The following is a 25,906-nucleotide window of genomic DNA, read 5'->3' on the forward strand; positions in this document are numbered from 1 at the left end:
AACTTCCACTCCAGGAATTAGTACTACTACAGCACTTCCCACAACAACAACAGCAGAATCAACTACTACAGCCTCAGATCAGACTAGTACAACACCAGTTCTAACTTCCACTCCAGGTATTAGTACTACTACAGCACTTCCCACAATGACAACACCAGAGCCAACTACGACAGCGTCAGATCAGACTAGTACAACAGCAGTTTTAACTTCCACTCCAGGAATTAGTACTACTACAGCACTTCCCACAACAACAACAACAGAATCAACTACTACAGCCTCAGATCACACTAGTACAACACCAGTTTTAACTTCCACTCCAGGTATTAGTACTACTACAGCACTTCCCACAATGACAACACCAGAGCCAACTACGACAGCATCAGATCAGACTAGTACAACACCCATTCTCGCTTCCACTACAGGTATTAGTACTACTACAGCACATCCCACAACAACAACAACAGAATCAACTACTACAGTGTCAGATCAGACTAGTACAACACCAGTTTTAACTTCCACTACAGTTATTAGTACTACTACAGCACTTCCCACAACAACAACAGAAGAATCAACTACTACAGTGTCAGATCAGACTAGTACAACACCAGTTTTAACTTCCACCACAGTTATTAGTACTGCTACAGCATATCCCACAACAACAACAGAATCAACTACTACAGTGTCAGATCAGACTAGTACAACAGCCATTCTTACTTCCACTCCAGGTATTAGTACTACTACAGCACTTCCCACAACAACAACAGAAGAATCAACTACTACAGCGTCAGATCAGACTAGTACAACACCAGTTTTAACTTCCACTCCAGGTATTAGTACTACTACAGCACTTCCCACAACAACAACAACAGAATCAACTACTACAGTGTCAGATCAGACTAGTACAACCCCACTTGTAACTCCCACTACAGGTATTAGTACTACTACAGCACTTCCCACAACGACAACAGCAGAACCAACTACGACAGCATCAGATCAGACTAGTACAACAGCAGTGTTAACTTCCACTACAGGTATTAGTACTACTACAGCACTTCCCACAACAACAACAAAAGCAGAATCAACTACTACAGCATCAGATCAGACTAGTACAACACCCATTCTCACTTCCACTACTGGTATTAGTACTACTACAGCACATCCCACAACAACAACAACAGAACCAACTACTACAGTGTCAGATCAGACTAGTACAACCCCACTTGTAACTCCCACTACAAGTATTAGTACTACAACAGCACTTCCCACAACAACAACAAAAGCAGAATCAACTACTACAGCCTCAGATCAGACTAGTACAACACCAGTTTTAACTTCCACTCCAGGTATTAGTACTACTACAGCACTTCCCACAACAACAACAACAGAATCAACTACTACAGTGTCAGATCAGAGTAGTACAACCCCAATTGTAACTCCCACTACAGGTATTAGTACTACTACAGCACTTCCCACAACAACAACAGCAGACTCAACTACTACAGTGTCAGATCAGACTAGTACAACACCAGTTTTAACTTCCACTCCAGGTATTAGTACTACTACAGCACTTCCCACAACAACAACAACAGCAGAATCTACGACTACAGTGTCAGATGAGACTAGTACAAAACCAGTTTTAACCTCGACTACAGGTATTAGTACTACTACAGCACTTCCCACAACAACAACAAGAGCAGAATCAACTACTACAGCGTCAGATCAGACTAGTACAACAGCCATTCTCACTCCCACTACAGGTATTAGTACTACTACAGCACATCCCACAACAACAACAACAGAATCAAATACTACAGTGTCAGATCAGACTAGTACAACCCCACTTGTAACTCCCACTACAGGTATTAGTACTAATACAGCACTTCCCGATACAACAACAGCAGAATCAACAACTACAGTGTCAGACCAGACTAGTACAACACCAGTTTTAACTTCCACTCCAGGTATTAGTACTACTACAGCACTTCCCACAATGACAACAACAGAACCAACTACAACAGCGACAGATCAGACTAGTACAACAGCAGTTTTACCTTCCACTACAGGTATTAGTACTACTACAGCACTTCCCACAACAACAACAAAAGCAGAATCAACTACTACAGCCTCAGATCAAACTAGTACAACACCAGTTTTAACTTCCACTCCAGGTATTAGTACTACTACAGCACTTCCCACAACAACAACAAAAGTGGAATCAACTACTACAGTGTCAGATCAGCCTAGTACAACCCCACTTGTAACTCCCACTACAGGTATTAGCAGTACTACAGCACTTCCCACAACAACAACAGCAGAATCAACAACTACAGTGTCAGATCAAACTAGTACAACACCAGTTTTAACTTCCACTACAGGTATTAGTATTACTACAGCACCTCCCACAACGACAACAGCAGAACCAACTACGACAGTGTCAGATCAGAGTAGTACAACCCCACTTGTAACTCCCACTACAGGTATTAGTACTACTACAGCATTTCCCACAACAACAACAGAAGAATCAACTACTACAGTGTCAGATCAGACTAGTACAACACCAGTTTTAACTTCCACTCCAGGTATTAGTACTACTACAGCACTTCCCACAACAACAACAGTAGAATCAACAACTACAGTGTCAGATCAGACTAGTACAACATCAGTTTTAACTTCCACTCCAAGTATTAGTACTACTACAGCACTTCCCACAACGACAACAACAGAACCAACTACGACAGCGTCAGATCAGACTAGTACAACAGCAGTTTTACCTTCCACTACAGGTATTAGTACTACTACAGCACTTCCCACAACAACAACAAAAGCAGAATCAACTACTACAGCCTCAGATCAGACTAGTACATCACCAGTTTTAACTTCCACTCCAGGTATTAGTACTACTACAGCACTTCCCACAACAACAACAACAGAATCAACTACTACAGTGTCAGATCAGAGTAGTACAACCCCAATTGTAACTCCCACTACAGGTATTAGTACTACTACAGCACTTCCCACAACAACAACAGAAGAATCAACTACTACAGTATCAGATCAGACTAGTACAACAACAGTTTTAACTTCCACTCCAGGTATTAGTACTACTACAGCACTTCCCACAACAACAACAGAAGAATCAACTACTACAGCGTCAGATCAGACTAGTACAACACCAGTTTTAACTTCCACTCCAGGTATTAGTACTACTACAGCACTTCCCACAACAACAACAAAAGTGGAATCAACTACTACAGTGTCAGATCAGACTAGTACAACCCCACTTGTAACTCCCACTACAGGTATTAGCACTACTACAGCACTTCCCACAACAACAACAGCAGAATCAACAACTACAGTGTCAGATCAAACTAGTACAACAGCAGTTTTAACTTCCACTCCAGGTATTAGTACTACTACAGCACTTCCCACAACGACAACACCAGAGCCAACTACGACAGCGTCAGATCAGACTAGTACAACAGCAGTTTTAACTTCCACTCCAGGAATTAGTACTACTACAGCACTTCCCACAACAACAACAGCAGAATCAACTACTACAGCCTCAGATCAGACTAGTACAACACCAGTTTTAACTTCCACTCCAGGTATTAGTACTACTAAAGCACTTCCCACAATGACAACACCAGAGCCAACTACGACAGCGTCAGATCAGACTAGTACAACAGCAGTTTTAACTTCCACTCCAGGAATTAGTACTACTAAAGCACTTCCCACAACAACAACAGCAGAATCAACTACTACAGCCTCAGATCAGACTAGTACAACACCAGTTTTAACTTCCACTCCAGGTATTAGTACTACTACAGCACTTCCCACAATGACAACACCAGAGCCAACTACGACAGCATCAGATCAGACTAGTACAACACCCATTCTCACTTCCACTACAGGTATTAGTACTACTACAGCACATCCCACAACAACAACAACAGAATCAACTACTACAGTGTCAGATCAGACTAGTACAACCCCACTTGTAACTCCTACTACAGGTATTAGTACTACTACAGCACTTCCCACAACAACAACAGAAGAATCAACTTCAGATCAGACTAGTACAACACCAGTTTTAACTTCCACTACAGTCATTAGTACTGCTACAGCATATCCCACAACAACAACAGAATCAACTACTACAGTGTCAGATCAGACTAGTACAACAGCCATTCTTACTTCCACTCCAGGTATTAGTACTACTACAGCAGTTCCCACAACAACAACAGAAGAATCAACTACTACAGCGTCAGATCAGACTAGTACAACACCAGTTTTAACTTCCACTCCAGGTATTAGTACTACTACAGCACATCCCACAACAACAACAACAGAATCAACTACTACAGTGTCAGATCACAGTAGTACAACCCCACTTGTAACTCCCACTACAAGTATTAGTACTACTACAGCACTTCCCACAACAACAACAGAAGAATCAACTACTACAGTGTCAGATCAGACTAGTACAACACCAGTTTTAACTTCCACTACAGTTATTAGTACTACTACAGCACTTCCCACAACAACAACAGAATCAACTACTACAGCGTCAGATCAGACTAGTACAACACAAGTTTTAACTTCCACTCCAGGTATTAGTACTACCACAGCACTTCCCACAACAACAACAGAATCAACTACTACAGCGTCAGATCAGACTAGTACAACCCCACTTGTAACTCCCACTACAGGTATTAGCACTACCACAGCACTTCCCACAACAACAACAGCAGAATCAACAACTACAGTGTCAGATCAAACTAGTACAACACCAGTTTTAACTTCCACGACAGGTATTAGTACTACTACAGCACCTCCCACAACGACAACAGCAGAACCAACTACGACAGCGTCAGACCAGACTAGTACAACAGCAGTTTTACCTTCCACTACAGGTATTAGTACTACTACAGCACTTCCCACAACAACAACAAAAGCAGAATCAACTACTACAGCCTCAGATCAGACTAGTACAACACCAGTTTTAACTTCCACTCCAGCTATTAGTACTACTACAGCACTTCCCACAACGACAACACCAGAGCCAACTACGACAGCGTCACATCAGACTAGTACAACAGCAGTTTTAACTTCCACTCCAAGAATTAGTACTACTACAGCACTTCCCACAACAACAACAGCAGAATCAACAACTACAGTGTCAGATCAGACTAGTACAACACCAGTTTTAACTTCCACTCCAGGTATTAGTACTACTACAGCACTTCGCACAATGACAACACCAGAGCCAACTACGACAGCGTCAGATCAGACTAGTACAACAGCAGTTTTAACTTCCACTCCAGGACTTAGTACTACTAGAGCACTTCCCACAACAACAACAAAAGCAGAATCAACTACTACAGCATCAGATCAGACTAGTACAACACCCATTCTCACTTCCACTACAGGTATTAGTACTACTACAGCACATCCCACAACAACAACAACAGAATCAACTACTACAGTGTCAGATCAAACTAGTACAACCCCACTTGTAACTCCCACTACAGGTATTAGTACTACTACAGCACTTCCCACAACAACAACAGAAGAATCAACTACTACAGTGTCAGATCAGACTAGTACAACACCAGTTTTAACTTCCACTACAGTTATTAGTACTGCTACAGCACTTCCCACAACAACAACAGAATCAACTACTACATTGTCAGATCAGACTAGTACAACAGCCATTCTTACTTCCACTCCAGGTATTAGTACTACTACAGCACTTCCCACAACAACAACAGAAGAATCAACTACTACAGTGTCAGATCAGACTAGTACAACACCAGTTTTAACTTCCACTCCAGGTATTAGTACTACTACAGCACTTCCCATAACAACAACAGGAGAATCAACAACTACAGTGTCAGATCAGACTAGTACAACACCAGTTTTAACTTCCACTCCAGGTATTAGTACTACTACAGCACCTCCCACAACGACAACAGCAGAACCAACTACGACAGCGTCAGACCAGACTAGTACAACAGCAGTTTTACCTTCCACTACAGGTATTAGTACTACTACAGCACTTCCCACAACAACAACAAAAGCAGAATCAACTACTACAGCCTCAGATCAGACTAGTACAACACCAGTTTTAACTTCCACTCCAGGTATTAGTACTACTACAGCACTTCCCACAACAACAACAAAAGCAGAATCAACTACTACAGCATCAGATCAGACTAGTACAACACCCATTCTCACTTCCACTACTGGTATTAGTACTACTACAGCACATCCCACAACAACAACAACAGAATCAACTACTACAGTGTCAGATCAGACTAGTACAACCCCACTTGTAACTCCCACTACAAGTATTAGTACTACTACAGCACTTCCCACAACAACAACAGAAGAATCAACTACTACATTGTCAGATCAGACTAGTACAACACCAGTTTTAACTTCCACTACAGTTATTAGTACTACTACAGCATTTCCCACAACAACAACAGAATCAACTACTACAGTGTCAGATCAGACTAGTACAACTGCCATTCTAACTTCCACTCCAGGTATTAGTACTACTACAGCACTTCCCACAACAACAACAGAAGAATCAACTACTACAGCGTCAGATCAGACTAGTACAACACCAGTTTTAACTTCCACTCTAGGTATTAGTACTACTACAGCACATCCCACAACAACAACAACAGAATCAACTACTACAGTGTCAGATCAGACTAGTACAACCCCATTTGTAACTCCCACTACAGGTATTAGTACTACTACAGCACTTCCCACAACGACAACAGCAGAACCAACTACGACAGCGTCAGATCAGACTAGTACAACAGCAGTGTTAACTTCCACTACAGGTATTAGTACTACTACAGCACTTCCCACAACAACAACAGCAGAATCAACTACTACAGCGTCAGATCATACTAGTACAACACCCATTCTCACTTCCACGCCTGGTCATAGTACTACTATAGCAATTCCCACAACAACAACAGCAGAATCAACAACTACAATGTCAGATCAGACTAGTACAACAGCCATTCTCACTTCCACTACAGGCATTAGTACTACTATAGCACTTCCCACAACAACAACAAAAGCAGAATCAACTACTACAGTGTCATATCAGACTAGTACAACAACAGTTTTAACTTCCACTCCAGGTATTAGTACTACTACAGCACTTCCCACAACAACAACAGAATCATCTACTACAGTGTCATATCAGACTAGTACAACAGCAATTCTTACTTCCACTCCAGGTATTAGTACTACTACAGCACTTCCCACAACAACAACAAGAGCAGAATCAACTACTACAGTGTCAGATGAGACTAGTACAAAACCAGTTTTAACCTCGACTACAGGTATTAGTACTACTACAGCACTTCCCACAACAACAACAAGAGCAGAATCAATTACTACAGTGTCAGATCAGACTAGTACAACAGCCATTCTCACTTCCACTACAGGTATTAGTACTACTAAAGCACTTCCCACAACAACAACAACAGCAGAATCAACTACTACAGTGTCAGATGACACTAGTACAACACCAGTTATTACTTCCACTTCAGGTATTAGTACTACTACAGAACTTCCCACAACAACAACAACAGAATCAACAACTACAGTGTCAGATCTGACTAGTACAACAACAGTTTTAACTTCCACTCCAGGAATTAGTACTACTACAGCACTTCCCACAACAACAACAAAAGCAGAATCAACTACTACAACATCAGATCAGACTAGTACAACACCCATTCTCAATTCCACTACAGGTATTAGTACTACTACAGAACATCCCACAACAACAACAGAATCATATACTACAGTGTCAGATCAGACAAGTACAACAGCAGTTTTAACTTCCACTCCAGGAATTAGTACTACTACAGCACTTCCCACAACAACAACAAAAGCAGAATCAACTACTACAACATCAGATCAGACTAGTACAACACCCATTCTCACTTCCACTACAGGTGTTAGTACTACTACAGAACATCCCACAACAACAACAACAGAATCAACAACTACAGTGTCAGATCAGACTAGTACAACAACAGTTTTAACTTCCACTCCAGGTATTAGTACTACTACAGCACTTCCCACAACAACAACAAGAGCAGAATCAACTACTACAGTGTCAGATCAGACTAGTGCAACAGCCATTCTCACTTCCACTACAGGTATTAGTACTACTACAGCACATCCCACAACAACAACAATAGAATCAAATACTACAGTGTCACATCATACTAGTACAACCCCACTCGTAACTCCCACTACAGGTATTAGTACTACTACAGCACTTCCCACAACAACAACAGCAGAATCAACAACTACAGTGTCAGATCAGACTAGTACAACACCAGTTTTAACTTCCACTCCAGGTATTAGTACTACTACAGCACTTCCCACAACGACAACACCAGAGCAAACTACGACAGCATCAGATCAGACTAGTACAACAGCAGTTTTAACTTCCACTTCAGGAATTAGTACTACTACAGCACTTCCCACAACAACAACAAAAGCAGAATCAACTACTACAACATCAGATCAGACTAGTACAACACCCATTCTCACTTCCACTACAGGTATTAGTACTACTACAACACATCCCACAACAACAACAACAGAATCAACTACTACAGTGTCAGATCAGACTAGTACAACCCCACTTGTAACTCCCACTACAGGTATTAGTACTACTACAGCACATCCCACAACAACAACAACAGAATCAACTACTACAGTGTCAGATCAGACTAGTACAACCCCACTTGTAACTCCCACTACAAGTATTAGTACTACTACAGCACCTCCCACAACGACAACAGCAGAACCAATTACGACAGCGTCAGACCAGACTAGTACAACAGCAGTTTTACCTTCCACTACAGGTATTAGTACTACTACAGCACTTCCCACAACAACAACAAAAGCAGAATCAACTACTACAGCCTCAGATCAGACTAGTACAACACCAGTTTTAACTTCCACTCCAGGTATTAGTACTACTACAGCACTTCCCACAACAACAACAAAAGCAGAATCAACTACTACAGCATCAGATCAGACTAGTACAACACCCATTCTCACTTCCACTACTGGTATTAGTACTACTACAGCACATCCCACAACAACAACAACAGAATCAACTACTACAGTGTCAGATCAGACTAGTACAACCCCACTTGTAACTCCCACTACAAGTATTAGTACTACTACAGCACTTCCCACAACAACAACAGAAGAATCAACTACTACATTGTCAGATCAGACTAGTACAACACCAGTTTTAACTTCCACTACAGTTATTAGTACTACTACAGCACTTCCCACAACAACAACAGAATCAACTACTACAGTGTCAGATCAGACTAGTACAACTGCCATTCTAACTTCCACTCCAGGTATTAGTACTACTACAGCACTTCCCACAACAACAACAGAAGAATCAACTACTACAGCGTCAGATCAGACTAGTACAACACCAGTTTTAACTTCCACTCTAGGTATTAGTACTACTACAGCACATCCCACAACAACAACAACAGAATCAACTACTACAGTGTCAGATCAGACTAGTACAACCCCATTTGTAACTCCCACTACAGGTATTAGTACTACTACAGCACTTCCCACAACGACAACAGCAGAACCAACTACGACAGCGTCAGATCAGACTAGTACAACAGCAGTGTTAACTTCCACTACAGGTATTAGTACTACTACAGCACTTCCCACAACAACAACAGCAGAATCAACTACTACAGCGTCAGATCATACTAGTACAACACCCATTCTCACTTCCACGCCTGGTCATAGTACTACTATAGCAATTCCCACAACAACAACAGCAGAATCAACAACTACAATGTCAGATCAGACTAGTACAACAGCCATTCTCACTTCCACTACAGGCATTAGTACTACTATAGCACTTCCCACAACAACAACAAAAGCAGAATCAACTACTACAGTGTCATATCAGACTAGTACAACAACAGTTTTAACTTCCACTCCAGGTATTAGTACTACTACAGCACTTCCCACAACAACAACAGAATCATCTACTACAGTGTCATATCAGACTAGTACAACAGCAATTCTTACTTCCACTCCAGGTATTAGTACTACTACAGCACTTCCCACAACAACAACAAGAGCAGAATCAACTACTACAGTGTCAGATGAGACTAGTACAAAACCAGTTTTAACCTCGACTACAGGTATTAGTACTACTACAGCACTTCCCACAACAACAACAAGAGCAGAATCAATTACTACAGTGTCAGATCAGACTAGTACAACAGCCATTCTCACTTCCACTACAGGTATTAGTACTACTAAAGCACTTCCCACAACAACAACAACAGCAGAATCAACTACTACAGTGTCAGATGACACTAGTACAACACCAGTTATTACTTCCACTTCAGGTATTAGTACTACTACAGAACTTCCCACAACAACAACAACAGAATCAACAACTACAGTGTCAGATCTGACTAGTACAACAACAGTTTTAACTTCCACTCCAGGAATTAGTACTACTACAGCACTTCCCACAACAACAACAAAAGCAGAATCAACTACTACAACATCAGATCAGACTAGTACAACACCCATTCTCAATTCCACTACAGGTATTAGTACTACTACAGAACATCCCACAACAACAACAGAATCATATACTACAGTGTCAGATCAGACAAGTACAACAGCAGTTTTAACTTCCACTCCAGGAATTAGTACTACTACAGCACTTCCCACAACAACAACAAAAGCAGAATCAACTACTACAACATCAGATCAGACTAGTACAACACCCATTCTCACTTCCACTACAGGTGTTAGTACTACTACAGAACATCCCACAACAACAACAACAGAATCAACAACTACAGTGTCAGATCAGACTAGTACAACAACAGTTTTAACTTCCACTCCAGGTATTAGTACTACTACAGCACTTCCCACAACAACTACAGAATCATATACTACAGTGTCAGATCACACTAGTACAACAGCAGTTTTAACTTCCACTCCAGGTATTAGTACTACTACAGCACTTCCCACAACAACAACAAGAGCAGAATCAACTACTACAGTGTCAGATCAGACTAGTGCAACAGCCATTCTCACTTCCACTACAGGTATTAGTACTACTACAGCACATCCCACAACAACAACAATAGAATCAAATACTACAGTGTCACATCATACTAGTACAACCCCACTCGTAACTCCCACTACAGGTATTAGTACTACTACAGCACTTCCCACAACAACAACAGCAGAATCAACAACTACAGTGTCAGATCAGACTAGTACAACACCAGTTTTAACTTCCACTCCAGGTATTAGTACTACTACAGCACTTCCCACAACGACAACACCAGAGCAAACTACGACAGCATCAGATCAGACTAGTACAACAGCAGTTTTAACTTCCACTTCAGGAATTAGTACTACTACAGCACTTCCCACAACAACAACAAAACCAGAATCAACTACTACAACATCAGATCAGACTAGTACAACACCCATTCTCACTTCCACTACAGGTATTAGTACTACTACAACACATCTCACAACAACAACAACAGAATCAACTACTACAGTGTCAGATCAGACTAGTACAACCCCACTTGTAACTCCCACTACAGGTATTAGTACTACTACAGCACATCCCACAACAACAACAACAGAATCAACTACTACAGTGTTAGATCAGACTAGTACAACCCCACTTGTAACTCCCACTACAGGTATTAGTACTACTACAGCACTTCCCACAACAACAACAGCAGAATCAACAACTACAGTGTCAGATCAGACTAGTACAACACCAGTTTTAACTTCCACTACAGGTATTAGTACTACTACAGCACTTCCCACAACAACAACAGAAGAATCAACTACTACAGCGTCAGATCAGACTAGTACAACAGCCATTCTCACTTCCACTACAGGCATTAGTACTACTACAGCACTTCCCACAACAACAACAGAATCATCTACTACAGTGTCATATCAGACTAGTACAACAACAGTTTTAACGTCCACTCCAGGTATTAGTACTACTACAGCACTTCCCACAACAACAACAGAATCATCTACTACAATGTCATATCAGACTAGTACAACAGCCATTCTTACTTCCACTCCAGGTATTAGTAATACTACAGCAGTTCCCACAACAACAACAGAAGAATCAACTACGACAGCGTCAGATCAGACTAGTACAACAGCAGTTTTAACTTCAACTCCAGGTATTAGTACTACTACAGCACTTCCCACAACAACAACAACAGCAGAATCAACTACTACAGTGTCAGATGACACTAGTACAACACCAGTTATTACTTCCACTACAGGTATTATTACAACTACAGCACTTCCCACAACAACAACAAAAGCAGAATCAACTACTACAGCGTCAGATCAGACTAGTACAACACCCATTCTCACTTCCACTACAGGTATTAGTACTACAACAGCACATCCCACAATAACAACAACAGAATCAACTACTACAGTGTCAGATCAGACTAGTACAACCCCACTTGTAACTCCCACTACAGGTATTAGTACTACTATAGCACTTCCCACAACAACAGCAGAATCAACGACTACAGTGTCAGATCAGATTAGAACAACACCAGTTTTAACATCCACTCCAGGTATTAGTACTACTACAGCACTTCCCCCAACGACAACAGCAGAAGCAACTACTACAGTGTCAGATCACACTACTACAACACCAGTTATTACTTCCACTCCAAGTATTAGCACTACTACAGCACTTCCCACAACAACAACACCAGAACCAACTACTACAGCATCACATCACACTAGTACAACAGCCATTCTCACTTCCACATCAGGTCATAGTACTACTACAGCAATTCCCACAACAACAACAGAAGAATCAACAACTACAGTGTCAGATCAGACTAGTACAACACCAGTTTTAACTTCTACTACAGTTATTAGTACTACTACAGCACTTCCCACAACAACAACAGAATCAACTACTACAGTGTCAGATCAGACTAGTACAACAACCGTTTTAACTTCCACTCCAGGTATTAGTACTACTACAGCACTTCCCACAACAACAACAGAATCATCTACTACAGTGTCAGATCAGACTAGTACAACAGCCATTCTTACTTCCACTCCAGGTATTAGTACTACTACAGAACTTCCCACAACAACAACTACAGCAGAATCAACTACTACAGTGTCAGATGACACTAGTACAACACCAGTTATTACTTCCACAACAGGTATTAGTACAACTACAGCACTTCCCACAACAACAACAAAAGCAGAATCAACTACTACAGCGTCAGATCAGACTAGAACAACACCCATTCTCACTTCCACTACAGGTATTAGTACTACTACAGCACATCCCACAACAACAACAACAGAATCAACTACTACAGTGTCAGATCAGACTAGTACAACCCCACTTGTAACTCCCACTACAGGTATTAGTACTACTACAGCACTTCCCACAACAACAACAACAGCAGAATCAACTACTACAGCGTCAGATCAGACCAGTACAACACCAGTTTTAACTTCCACTCCAGGTATTACTACTACTACAGCACTTCCCACAACAACAACAACAGCAGAATCAACTACTACAGTGTCAGATGACACTAGTACAACACCAGTTATTACTTCCACTACAGGTATTACTACTACTACAGCACTTCCCACAACAACAACAAAAGCAGAATCAACTACTACAGCGTCAGATCAGACTAGAACAACACCCATTCTCACTTCCACTACAGGTATTAGTACTACTACAGCACATCCCACAACAACAACAACAGAATCAACTACTACAGTGTCAGATCAGACTCGTACAACCCCACTTGTAACTTCCACTACAGGTATTACTACTACTACAGCACTTCCCACAACAACAACAAAAGCAGAATCAACTACTACAGCGTCAGATCAGACTAGAACAACACCCATTCTCACTTCCACTACAGGTATTAGTACTACTACAGCACATCCCACAACAACAACAACAGAATCAACTACTACAGTGTCAGATCAGACTAGTACAACCCCACTTGTAACTCCCACTACAGGTATTAGTACTACTACAGCACTTCCCACAACAACAACAACAGCAGAATCAACTACTACAGTGTCAGATCAGAGTAGTACAACCCCACTTGTAACTCCCACTACAGGTATTAGTACTACTACAGCACTTCCCACAACAACAACAACAGCAGAATCAACTACTACAGCGTCAGATCATACTAGTACAACACCAATTCTCACTTCCACGCCAGGTCATAGTACTACTACAGCACTTCCCACAACAACGACAACAGCAGAAGCAACTACTATAGTGTCAGATCAGACTAGTACAACACCAATTTTTACTACCACTCCAGGTATAAGTACTACTACAGCACTTCCCACAACAACAACAGCAGAATCCGCTACTACAGTGTCAGATCAGACTAGTACAACACCCATTCTCACTACCACTCCAGGTATTAGTACTACTACAGCACTTCCCACAACAACAACAGCAGAATCAACTACTACAGCGTCAGATCAGACTAGTACAACACCAGTTTTATCTTCCACTCCAGGTATTAGCACTACTACAGCACTTCCCACAACAACAACAGAATCAACTACTACAGTGTCACATCATACTAGTACAACACCAACTCTCACTTCCACTCCAGGTATTAGTACTACTACAGCACATCCCACAACAACAACAACAACAGAATCAACTACTACAACATCAGATCAGACTAGTACAACACCCATTCTTACTTCCACTTCAGGTATTAGTACTACTACAGCACTTCCCACAACAACAACAAAAGAATCAACTACTACAGCGTCACATCAGACTAGTACAACACCAGTTTTAACTTCCACTGCAGGTATTAGTACTACTACAGCACTTCCAACAACGACAACACCAGAGCCAACTACGGCAGTGTCAGATCAGACTAGTACAACAGCAGTTTTAACTTCAACTCCAGGTATTAGTACTACTATAGCACTTTCCACAACAACAACAAAAGCAGAATCAACTACTACAGCGTCAGATCAGACTAGTACAACACCCATTCTCACTTCCACTACAGGTATTAGTACTACTACAGCACATCCCACAACAACAACAACAGAATCAACTACTACAGTGTCAGATCAGACTATTACAACCCCACTTGTAAGTCCCACTACAGGTATTAGTACTACTACATCACTTCCCACAACGACAACAGCAGAACCAACTACGACAGCGTCAGATCAGACTAGTACAACAGCAGTGTTAACTTCCACTACAGGTATTACTACTACTACAGCACATCCCACAACAACAACAACAACAGAATCAACAACTACAGTATCAGATCAGACTAGTACAACAACAGTTTTAACTTCCACTCCAGGTATTAGTACTACTACAGCACTTCCCACAACAACAACAGAATCATCTACTACAGTGTCAGATCAGACTAGTACAATACCAGTTTTAACTTCCACTCCAGGTATTAGTACTACTACAGCACTTCCCACAACGACAACACCAGAGCCAAATACGGCAGCATCAGATCAGACTAGTACAACAGCAGGTTTAACTTCCACTCCAGGTATTAGTACTACTACAGCACTTCCCACAACAACAACAAAAGAAGAATCAACTACTACAACATCAGATCAGACTAGTACAACACCCATTCTCACTTCCACTACAGGTATTAGTACTACTACAGCACATCCCACAACAACAACAACAGAATCAACTACTACAGTGTCAGATCAGACTAGTACAACCCCACTTGTAACTCCCACTACAGGTATTAGTACTACTACAGCACTTCCCACAACGACAACAGCAGAACTAACTACGACAGCGTCAGATCAGACTAGTACAACACCAGTTTTAACTTCCACTCCAGGTATTAGTACTACTACAGCACTTCCCACAACGACAACACCAGAGCCAACTACGACAGCGTCAGATCAGACTAGTACAACACCAGTTATTACTTCCACTACAGGTATTAGTACTACTACAGCACTTCCCACAAAAACAACAATAGCAGAATCAACTACTACAGCGTCAGATCAGACTAGTACAACACCCATTCTCACTTCCACTACAGGTATTAGTACTACTACAGCACATCCCACAACAACAACAACAGAATCAACTACTACAGTGTCAGATCAGACTAGTACAACCCCACTTGTAACTCCCACTACAGGTATTAGTACTACTACAGCACTTCCCCCAACGACAACAGCAGAAGCAACTACTACAGTGTCAGATCACACTAGTACAACACCATTTATTACTTCCACTCCAGGTATTAGTACTACTACAGCACTTCCCACAACAACGGCAACAGCAGAAGCAACTACTACAGTGTCAGATCAGACTAGTACAACACCAATTTTTACTACCACTCCAGGTATAAGTACCACTACAGCACTTCCCACAACAACAACAGCAGAATCCGCTTCTACAGTGTCAGATCAGACTAGTACAACACCCATTCTCACTACCACTCCAGGTATTAGTACTACTACAGCACTTCCCACAACAACAACAAACGCAGAATCAACTACTACAGCATCAGATCAGACTAATACAACAACATCTCTAACATCCACTCCAGGTATTAGTACTACTACAGCACATCCCACAACAACAACAACAACAGAATCAACTACTACAACATCAGATCAGACTAGTACAACACCCATTCTCACTTCCACGCCAGGTCAAAGTACTACTACAACACTTCCCACAACAACAGCAGAATCAACTACTACAGCATCAGATCAGACTAGTACAACACCTATTTTAACTTTCACTCCAGGTATTAGTACTACTACAGCACTTCCCACAACAACAACAGCAGAATCAATTACTACAGCGTCAGATCAGACTAGTACAACACCTATTCTTACTTCCACGCCAGGTCATAGTACTACTACAGCACTTCCCACAACAACAGCAGAATCATCTACTACAGCATCAGATAAGACTAGTGCAACAACTATTCTCACTTCCACTCCAGGTATTAGTACTACTACAGCACTTCCCACAACATCAACAACAGCAGAATCCACTACTACAGCGTCAGATCAGACTAGTACAACACCTATTTTCACTTCCATGCCAGGTCATAGTACTACTACAGCACTTCCCATAACAACAGCAGAATCAACTACTACAGCATCAGATCAGACTAGTACAACACCTATTCTCACTTCCACTCCAGGTATTAGTACTACTACAGCACTTCCCACAACAACAACAGAATCAACTACTACAGCGTCAGATCACACTAGTACAACATCAGTTTTAACTTCCACTCCAGGTATTAGTACTACTACAGCAGTTCCCACAACAACAACAGAAGAATCAACTACGACAGCGTCAGATCAGACTAGTACAACAGCAGTTTTAACTTCAACTCCAGGTATTAGTACTACTACAGCACTTCCCACAACAACAACAACAGCAGAATCAACTACTACAGTGTCAGATGACACTAGTACAACACCAGTTATTACTTCCACTACAGGTATTATTACAACTACAGCACTTCCCACAACAACAACAAAAGCAGAATCAACTACTACAGCGTCAGATCAGACTAGTACAACACCCATTCTCACTTCCACTACAGGTATTAGTACTACAACAGCACATCCCACAATAACAACAACAGAATCAACTACTACAGTGTCAGATCAGACTAGTACAACCCCACTTGTAACTCCCACTACAGGTATTAGTACTACTACAGCACTTCCCACAACAACAACAACAGCACAATCAAGTAATACAGTGTCGGATCACACTAGTACAACAGCCATTCTCACTTCCACTACAGGTATTAGTACTACTATAGCACTTCCCACAACAACAGCAGAATCAACGACTACAGTGTCAGATCAGATTAGAACAACACCAGTTTTAACATCCACTCCAGGTATTAGTACTACTACAGCACTTCCCCCAACGACAACAGCAGAAGCAACTACTACAGTGTCAGATCACACTAGTACAACACCAGTTATTACTTCCACTCCAAGTATTAGCACTACTACAGCACTTCCCACAACAACAACACCAGAACCAACTACTACAGCATCACATCACACTAGTACAACAGCCATTCTCACTTCCACATCAGGTCATAGTACTACTACAGCAATTCCCACAACAACAACAGAAGAATCAACAACTACAGTGTCAGATCATACTTGTACAACACCAGTTTTAACTTCTACTACAGTTATTAGTACTACTACAGCACTTCCCACAACAACAACAGAATCAACTACTACAGTGTCAGATCAGACTAGTACAACAACCGTTTTAACTTCCACTCCAGGTATTAGTACTACTACAGCACTTCCCACAACAACAACAGAATCATCTACTACAGTGTCAGATCAGACTAGTACAACAGCCATTCTTACTTCCACTCCAGGTATTAGTACTACTACAGAACTTCCCACAACAACAACTACAGCAGAATCAACTACTACAGTGTCAGATGACACTAGTACAACACCAGTTATTACTTCCACAACAGGTATTAGTACAACTACAGCACATCCCACAACAACAACAACAACAACAGAATCAACAACTACAGTGTCAGATCAGACTAGTACAACAACAGTTTTAACTTCCACTCCAGGTATTAGTACTACTACAGCACTTCCCACAACAACAACAGAATCATCTACTACAGTGTCCTATCAGACTAGTACAACAGCCATTCTTACTTCCACTCCAGGTATTACTACTACTACAGCACTTCCCACAACAACAACAGAAGAATCAACTTCTACAGCGTCAGATCATACTAGTACATCACCCATTCTCACTTCCACGCCAGGTCATAGTACTACTAAAGCACTTCCCACAACAACAACAACAGCAGAATCAACTACTACAGTGTCAGATGACACTAGTACAACACCAGTTATTACTTCCACTACAGATATTACTACTACTACAGCACTTCCCACAACAACAACAAAAGCAGAATCAACTACTACAGCGTCAGATCAGACTAGAACAATACCCATTCTCACTTCCACTACAGGTATTAGTACTACTACAGCACATCCCACAACAACAACAACAGAATCAACTACTACAGTGTCAGATCAGACTAGTACAACCCCACTTGTAACTCCCACTACAGGTATTAGTACTACTACAGCACTTCCCACAACAACAACAACAGCAGAATCAACTACTACAGCGTCAGATCAGACCAGTACAACACCAGTTTTAACTTCCACTCCAGGTATTAGTACTACTACAGCACTTCCCACAACAACAGCAGAATCAACGACTACAGTGTCAGATCAGATTAGAACAACACCAGTTTTAACTTCCACTCCAGTTATTAGTACTACTACAGCACTTCCCACAACAACAACAGCAGAATCAACTACTACAGCGTCAGATCATACTAGTACAACACCAATTCTCACTTCCACGCCAGGTCATAGTACTACTACAGCACTTCCCACAACAACGACAACAGCAGAAGCAACTACTATAGTGTCAGATCAGACTAGTACAACACCAATTTTTACTACCACTCCAGGTATAAGTACTACTACAGCACTTCCCACAACAACAACAGCAGAATCCGCTACTACAGTGTCAGATCAGACTAGTACAACACCCATTCTCACTACCACTCCAGGTATTAGTACTACTACAGCACTTCCCACAACAACAACAGCAGAATCAACTACTACAGCGTCAGATCAGACTAGTACAACACCAGTTTTATCTTCCACTCCAGGTATTAGTACTACTACAGCACTTCCCACAACAACAACAGAATCAACTACTACAGTGTCACATCATACTAGTACAACACCAACTCTCACTTCCACTCCAGGTATTAGTACTACTACAGCACATCCCACAACAACAACAACAACAGAATCAACTACTACAACATCAGATCAGACTACTACAACACCCATTCTTACTTCCACTTCAGGTATTAGTACTACTACAGCACTTCCCACAACAACAACAAAAGAATCAACTACTACAGCGTCACATCAGACTAGTACAACACCAGTTTTAACTTCCACTGCAGGTATTAGTACTACTACAGCACTTCCAACAACGACAACACCAGAGCCAACTACGGCAGCGTCAGATCAGACTAGTACAACAGCAGTTTTAACTTCAACTCCAGGTATTAGTACTACTATAGCACTTTCCACAACAACAACAAAAGCAGAATCAACTACTACAGCGTCAGATCAGACTAGTACAACACCCATTCTCACTTCCACTACAGGTATTAGTACTACTACAGCACATCCCACAACAACAACAACAGAATCAACTACTACAGTGTCAGATCAGACTATTACAACCCCACTTGTAAGTCCCACTACAGGTATTAGTACTACTACATCACTTCCCACAACGACAACAGCAGAACCAACTACGACAGCGTCAGATCAGACTAGTACAACAGCAGTGTTAACTTCCACTACAGGTATTACTACTACTACAGCACATCCCACAACAACAACAACAACAGAATCAACAACTACAGTATCAGATCAGACTAGTACAACAACAGTTTTAACTTCCACTCCAGGTATTAGTACTACTACAGCACTTCCCACAACAACAACAGAATCATCTACTACAGTGTCAGATCAGACTAGTACAATACCAGTTTTAACTTCCACTCCAGGTATTAGTACTACTACAGCACTTCCCACAACGACAACACCAGAGCCAAATACGGCAGCATCAGATCAGACTAGTACAACAGCAGGTTTAACTTCCACTCCAGGTATTAGTACTACAACAGCACTTCCCACAACAACAACAAAAGAAGAATCAACTACCACAGCGTCAGATCAGACTAGTACAACACCCATTCTCACTTCCACTACAGGTATTAGTACTACTACAGCACATCCCACAACAACAACAACAGAATCAACTACTACAGTGTCAGATCAGACTAGTACAACCCCACTTGTAACTCCCACTACAGGTATTAGTACTACTACAGCACTTCCCACAACGACAACAGCAGAACTAACTACGACAGCGTCAGATCAGACTAGTACAACACCAGTTTTAACTTCCACTCCAGGTATTAGTACTACTACAGCACTTCCCACAACGACAACACCAGAGCCAACTACGACAGCGTCAGATCAGACTAGTACAACACCAGTTATTACTTCCACTACAGGTATTAGTACAACTACAGCACTTCCCACAAAAACAACAATAGCAGAATCAACTACTACAGCGTCAGATCAGACTAGTACAACACCCATTCTCACTTCCACTACAGGTATTAGTACTACTACAGCACATCCCACAACAACAACAACAGAATCAACTACTACAGTGTCAGATCAGACTAGTACAACCCCACTTGTAACTCCCACTACAGGTATTAGTACTACTACAGCACTTCCCACAACAACAACAACAGCAGAATCAACTACTACAGTGTCAGATCAGATTAGAACAACACCAGTTTTAACTTCCACTGCAGTTATTAGTACTACTACAGCACTTCCCCCAACGACAACAGCAGAAGCAACTACTACAGTGTCAGATCACACTAGTACAACACCATTTATTACTTCCACTCCAGGTATTAGTACTACTACAGCACTTCCCACAACAACGGCAACAGCAGAAGCAACTACTACAGTGTCAGATCAGACTAGTACAACACCAATTTTTACTACCACTCCAGGTATAAGTACCACTACAGCACTTCCCACAACAACAACAGCAGAATCCGCTTCTACAGTGTCAGATCAGACTAGTACAACACCCATTCTCACTACCACTCCAGGTATTAGTACTACTACAGCACTTCCCACAACAACAACAAACGCAGAATCAACTACTACAGCATCAGATCAGACTAATACAACAACATCTCTAACATCCACTCCAGGTATTAGTACTACTACAGCACATCCCACAACAACAACAACAACAGAATCAACTACTACAACATCAGATCAGACTAGTACAACACCCATTCTCACTTCCACGCCAGGTCAAAGTACTACTACAACACTTCCCACAACAACAGTAGAATCAACTACTACAGCATCAGATCAGACTAGTACAACACCTATTTTAACTTCCACTCCAGGTATTAGTACTACTACAGCACTTCCCACAACAACAACAGCAGAATCAATTACTACAGCGTCAGATCAGACTAGTACAACACCTATTCTTACTTCCACGCCAGGTCATAGTACTACTACAGCACTTCCCACAACAACAGCAGAATCATCTACTACAGCATCAGATAAGACTAGTGCAACAACTATTCTCACTTCCACTCCAGGTATTAGTACTACTACAGCACTTCCCACAACATCAACAACAGCAGAATCCACTACTACAGCGTCAGATCAGACTAGTACAACACCTATTTTCACTTCCATGCCAGGTCATAGTACTACTACAGCACTTCCCATAACAACAGCAGAATCAACTACTACAGCATCAGATCAGACTAGTACAACACCTATTCTCACTTCCACTCCAGGTATTAGTACTACTACAGCACTTCCCACAACAACAACAGAATCAACTACTACAGCGTCAGATCACACTAGTACAACATCAGTTTTAACTTCCACTCCAGGTATTAGTACTACTACAGCACTTCCCACAACAACAACAGCAGGATCAATTACTACAGTGTCAGATCAGACTAGTACAACACCTATTCTTACTTCCACGCCAGGTCATAGTACTAGTATAGCACTTCCCACAACAACAGCAGAATCATCTACTACAGCGTCAGATCAGACTAGTACAACAGCAGTTTTATCTTCCACTCCAGGTATTAGTACTACTACAGCACTTCCCACAACAACAACAAAAGCAGAATCAACTACTACAGTGTCAGATCAAACTAGTACAACACCAGCTCTAACTTCCACTCCAGGTATTAGTACTACTACAGGACTCCCCACAACAACAACATCAGAACCAACTACTACAGCATCAGATCAGACTAGTACAATAACTATTCTCACTTCCACTCCAGGTATTAGTACTACTACAGCACTTCCCACAACAACAACAGCACAATCAACTACTACGGCGTCAGATCAGACTAGTACAACACCAGTTATAACTTCCACTCCAGGTATTAGTACTACTACAGCACTTCCAACAACAACAATAACAGCAGAATCAACTACTACAGCGTCAGATCACACTAGTACAACATCAGTTTTAACTTCCACTCCAGGTATTAGTACTACTACAGCACTTCCCACAACAACAACAAAAGCAGAATCCACTACTACAGTGTCAGATCAGACTAGTACAACACCTATTTTCACTTCCACTCCAGGTCATAGTACTGCTACAGCACTTCCCACAACAACAGCAGAATCATCTACTACAGCATCAGATCAGACTAGTACAACAGCAGTTTTAACTTCCACTCCAGGTATTAGTACTACTACAGCACTTCCCACAAAAACAACAGCAGAATCAACTACTACAGCGTCAGATCAGACTAGTACAACACCAGTTTTAACTTCCACTCCAGGTATTACTACTACTACAGCACTTCCCACAACAACAACAAAAGCAGAATCAACTACTACAGCATCAGATCATACTAGTACAACACCAACTCTAACTTCCACTCCAGGTATTAGTACTACTACAGCACTTTCCACAACAACAACAACAGCAGAATCAACTACTACAGCATCAGATCATACTAGTACAACACCAGCTATAACTTCCACTCCAGGTATTAGTAATACTACAGCACTTCCCACAACAACAACAAAAACAGAATCCACTACTACAGCGTCAGATCAGACTAGTACAACACCTATTTTCACTTCAACCCCAGGTATTAGTACTACTACAGCACTTTCCACAACAACAACAGCAGAATCAATTACTACAGCGTCAGATCAGACTAGTACAACACCTATTCTTACTTCCACGCCAGGTCATAGTACTACTACAGCACTTCCCACAACAACAACAACAGCAGAATCCGCTACTACAGTGTCAGATCAGACCAGTACAACAGCCATTCTCACTACCACTCCAAGTATTAGTACTACTACAGCACTTCCTACAACAACAACAACAGCAGAATCAACTACTACAGCATCAGATCAGACTAGTACAACAACATCTCTGACATCCACTCCAGGTATTAGTACTACTACAGCACTTCCCACAACAACAACAGCAGAATCAACTACTACAGCATCAGATCAGACTAGTACAGCACCAGCTTTAACTTCCACTCCAGGTATTAGTACTACTAACGCACTTCCCACAACAACAACAACAGCAGAACCAACTACTACGGTGTCAGATCAGACTAGTACAACACCAATTATAACTTCCACTCCAGGTATTAGTACTACTACAGCAGTTCCCACAACAACAACAGCAGAAGCAACTACTACAGTTTCAGGTCAGAGTACCACAACACAGATACTGACAACTACAAAACCTGTTGTGACTTCTACATCAGGTCAGACTTCTTCAACAACAGTTCTGACTACTACATCATCAGATCAGACTAGTACAACACCAGTTTTAACTTCCACTCCAGGTATTAGTACTACTACAGGACTTCCCACAACAACAACAGCAGAACCAACTACTACAGCATCAGATCAGAGTAGAACAACACACATTTTCACTTCCACGCCAGTTCATAGTACTACTACAGCAGAACCAACTACTACAGCGTCAGGTCAGAGTAGTACAACAACTATTCTCACTTCCACGCCAGGTCATAGTACTACTACAGGAGAACTAAGTACTACAGTGTCAGGTCAGAGTACCACAACACAGATATTGACAACTACAAAACCTGTTGTGACTTCTACATCAGGTCAGACTTCTTCAACAACAGTTCCGACTACTACATCATCAGATCAGACTAGTACAACATCCGTTGTCACTTCCACGCCAGGTCATAGTACTACTACAGCGGAACCAACTTCTACAGCGTCAGATCAGACTAGTACAACACCAATTCTCACTTCCACACCAGGTCATAGTACTACTACAGCAGAACTAAGTACTACAGTTTCAGGGCAGAGTAGCACAACACAGATACACACAACAACCGAACCTGAAATTACTTCTGCATCAGGTCAGTCTTCTTCAACATCAGCTGCCACTACTACAGCATCAGATCAGACTAGTACAACGACAGTTTTCACCTCCATGCCAAGTGATAGTACTACTACAGGACTACCCACAACGACAACAACAATTTCTAGCAGTACATCATTTCAGACTTCAACAACGTCAGGTCCAACTACAACAACACCAGAACCCAGTACTACAGTATCAGGGCAGAGTAGCACAACGCAGATACAGACAACTACAAAACCTGTTGTGACGTCTACATCAGGTCAGACTTCTTCGACAGCAGTTGTGACTACTACAGCTACAGATCAGACTACTCTAACTGGATTACCTATTAAAACAACAGCCGTACCGACTACATCAACATCAGTTTCTACAACTATAACAGCAGTTTCCACTACTGCAACAACTGTTTTGGCCTCTACATCTGGTCATACTACCACAATGACACGTCCAGCTTCTACAATGTCACTTAAGACTTCAACAACAGCTGTTCCGATTTCTACAACAGCTGCTCCAACTACTACAGGTCCAATTACTACAACAAGAGTCTCTACAACTACAAAGCCTCCAGGTATCTACGTGTCCACAATCTTTATTTAAGAGCTCATTTTTTTTTGACTCTTATGGAATGCTTTAAAT

General features: G+C 41.5%; 1 protein-coding gene across 3 annotated transcripts in view; it reads left to right on the top strand.

Annotated features, from left to right (window-relative positions):
* The first annotated feature begins 935 nt into the window (after positions 1–935).
* LOC137105825 (mucin-19-like) overlaps positions 936–25,906 on the top strand; it is a 31,228-nt gene continuing 6,257 nt past the window's right edge. Inside the window, exons 1-2 of one of the 3 annotated variants that reach the window (XM_067488461.1) lie at positions 936–10,970; positions 11,070–25,838. In XM_067488461.1, the coding sequence (XP_067344562.1) occupies positions 1,991–10,970; positions 11,070–25,838 (23,749 nt within the window). In that variant the 5' untranslated portion in view covers positions 936–1,990. Of the gene's footprint in view, positions 25,839–25,906 lie in introns of all 3 variants that reach the window. The other 2 variants (XM_067488462.1, XM_067488460.1) reach the window with 2 other exon arrangements.

The sequence above is a fragment of the Channa argus genome, chromosome 20 (assembly GCF_033026475.1).
Source record: "Channa argus isolate prfri chromosome 20, Channa argus male v1.0, whole genome shotgun sequence".
Classification (NCBI taxonomy): domain Eukaryota; kingdom Metazoa; phylum Chordata; class Actinopteri; order Anabantiformes; family Channidae; genus Channa; species Channa argus.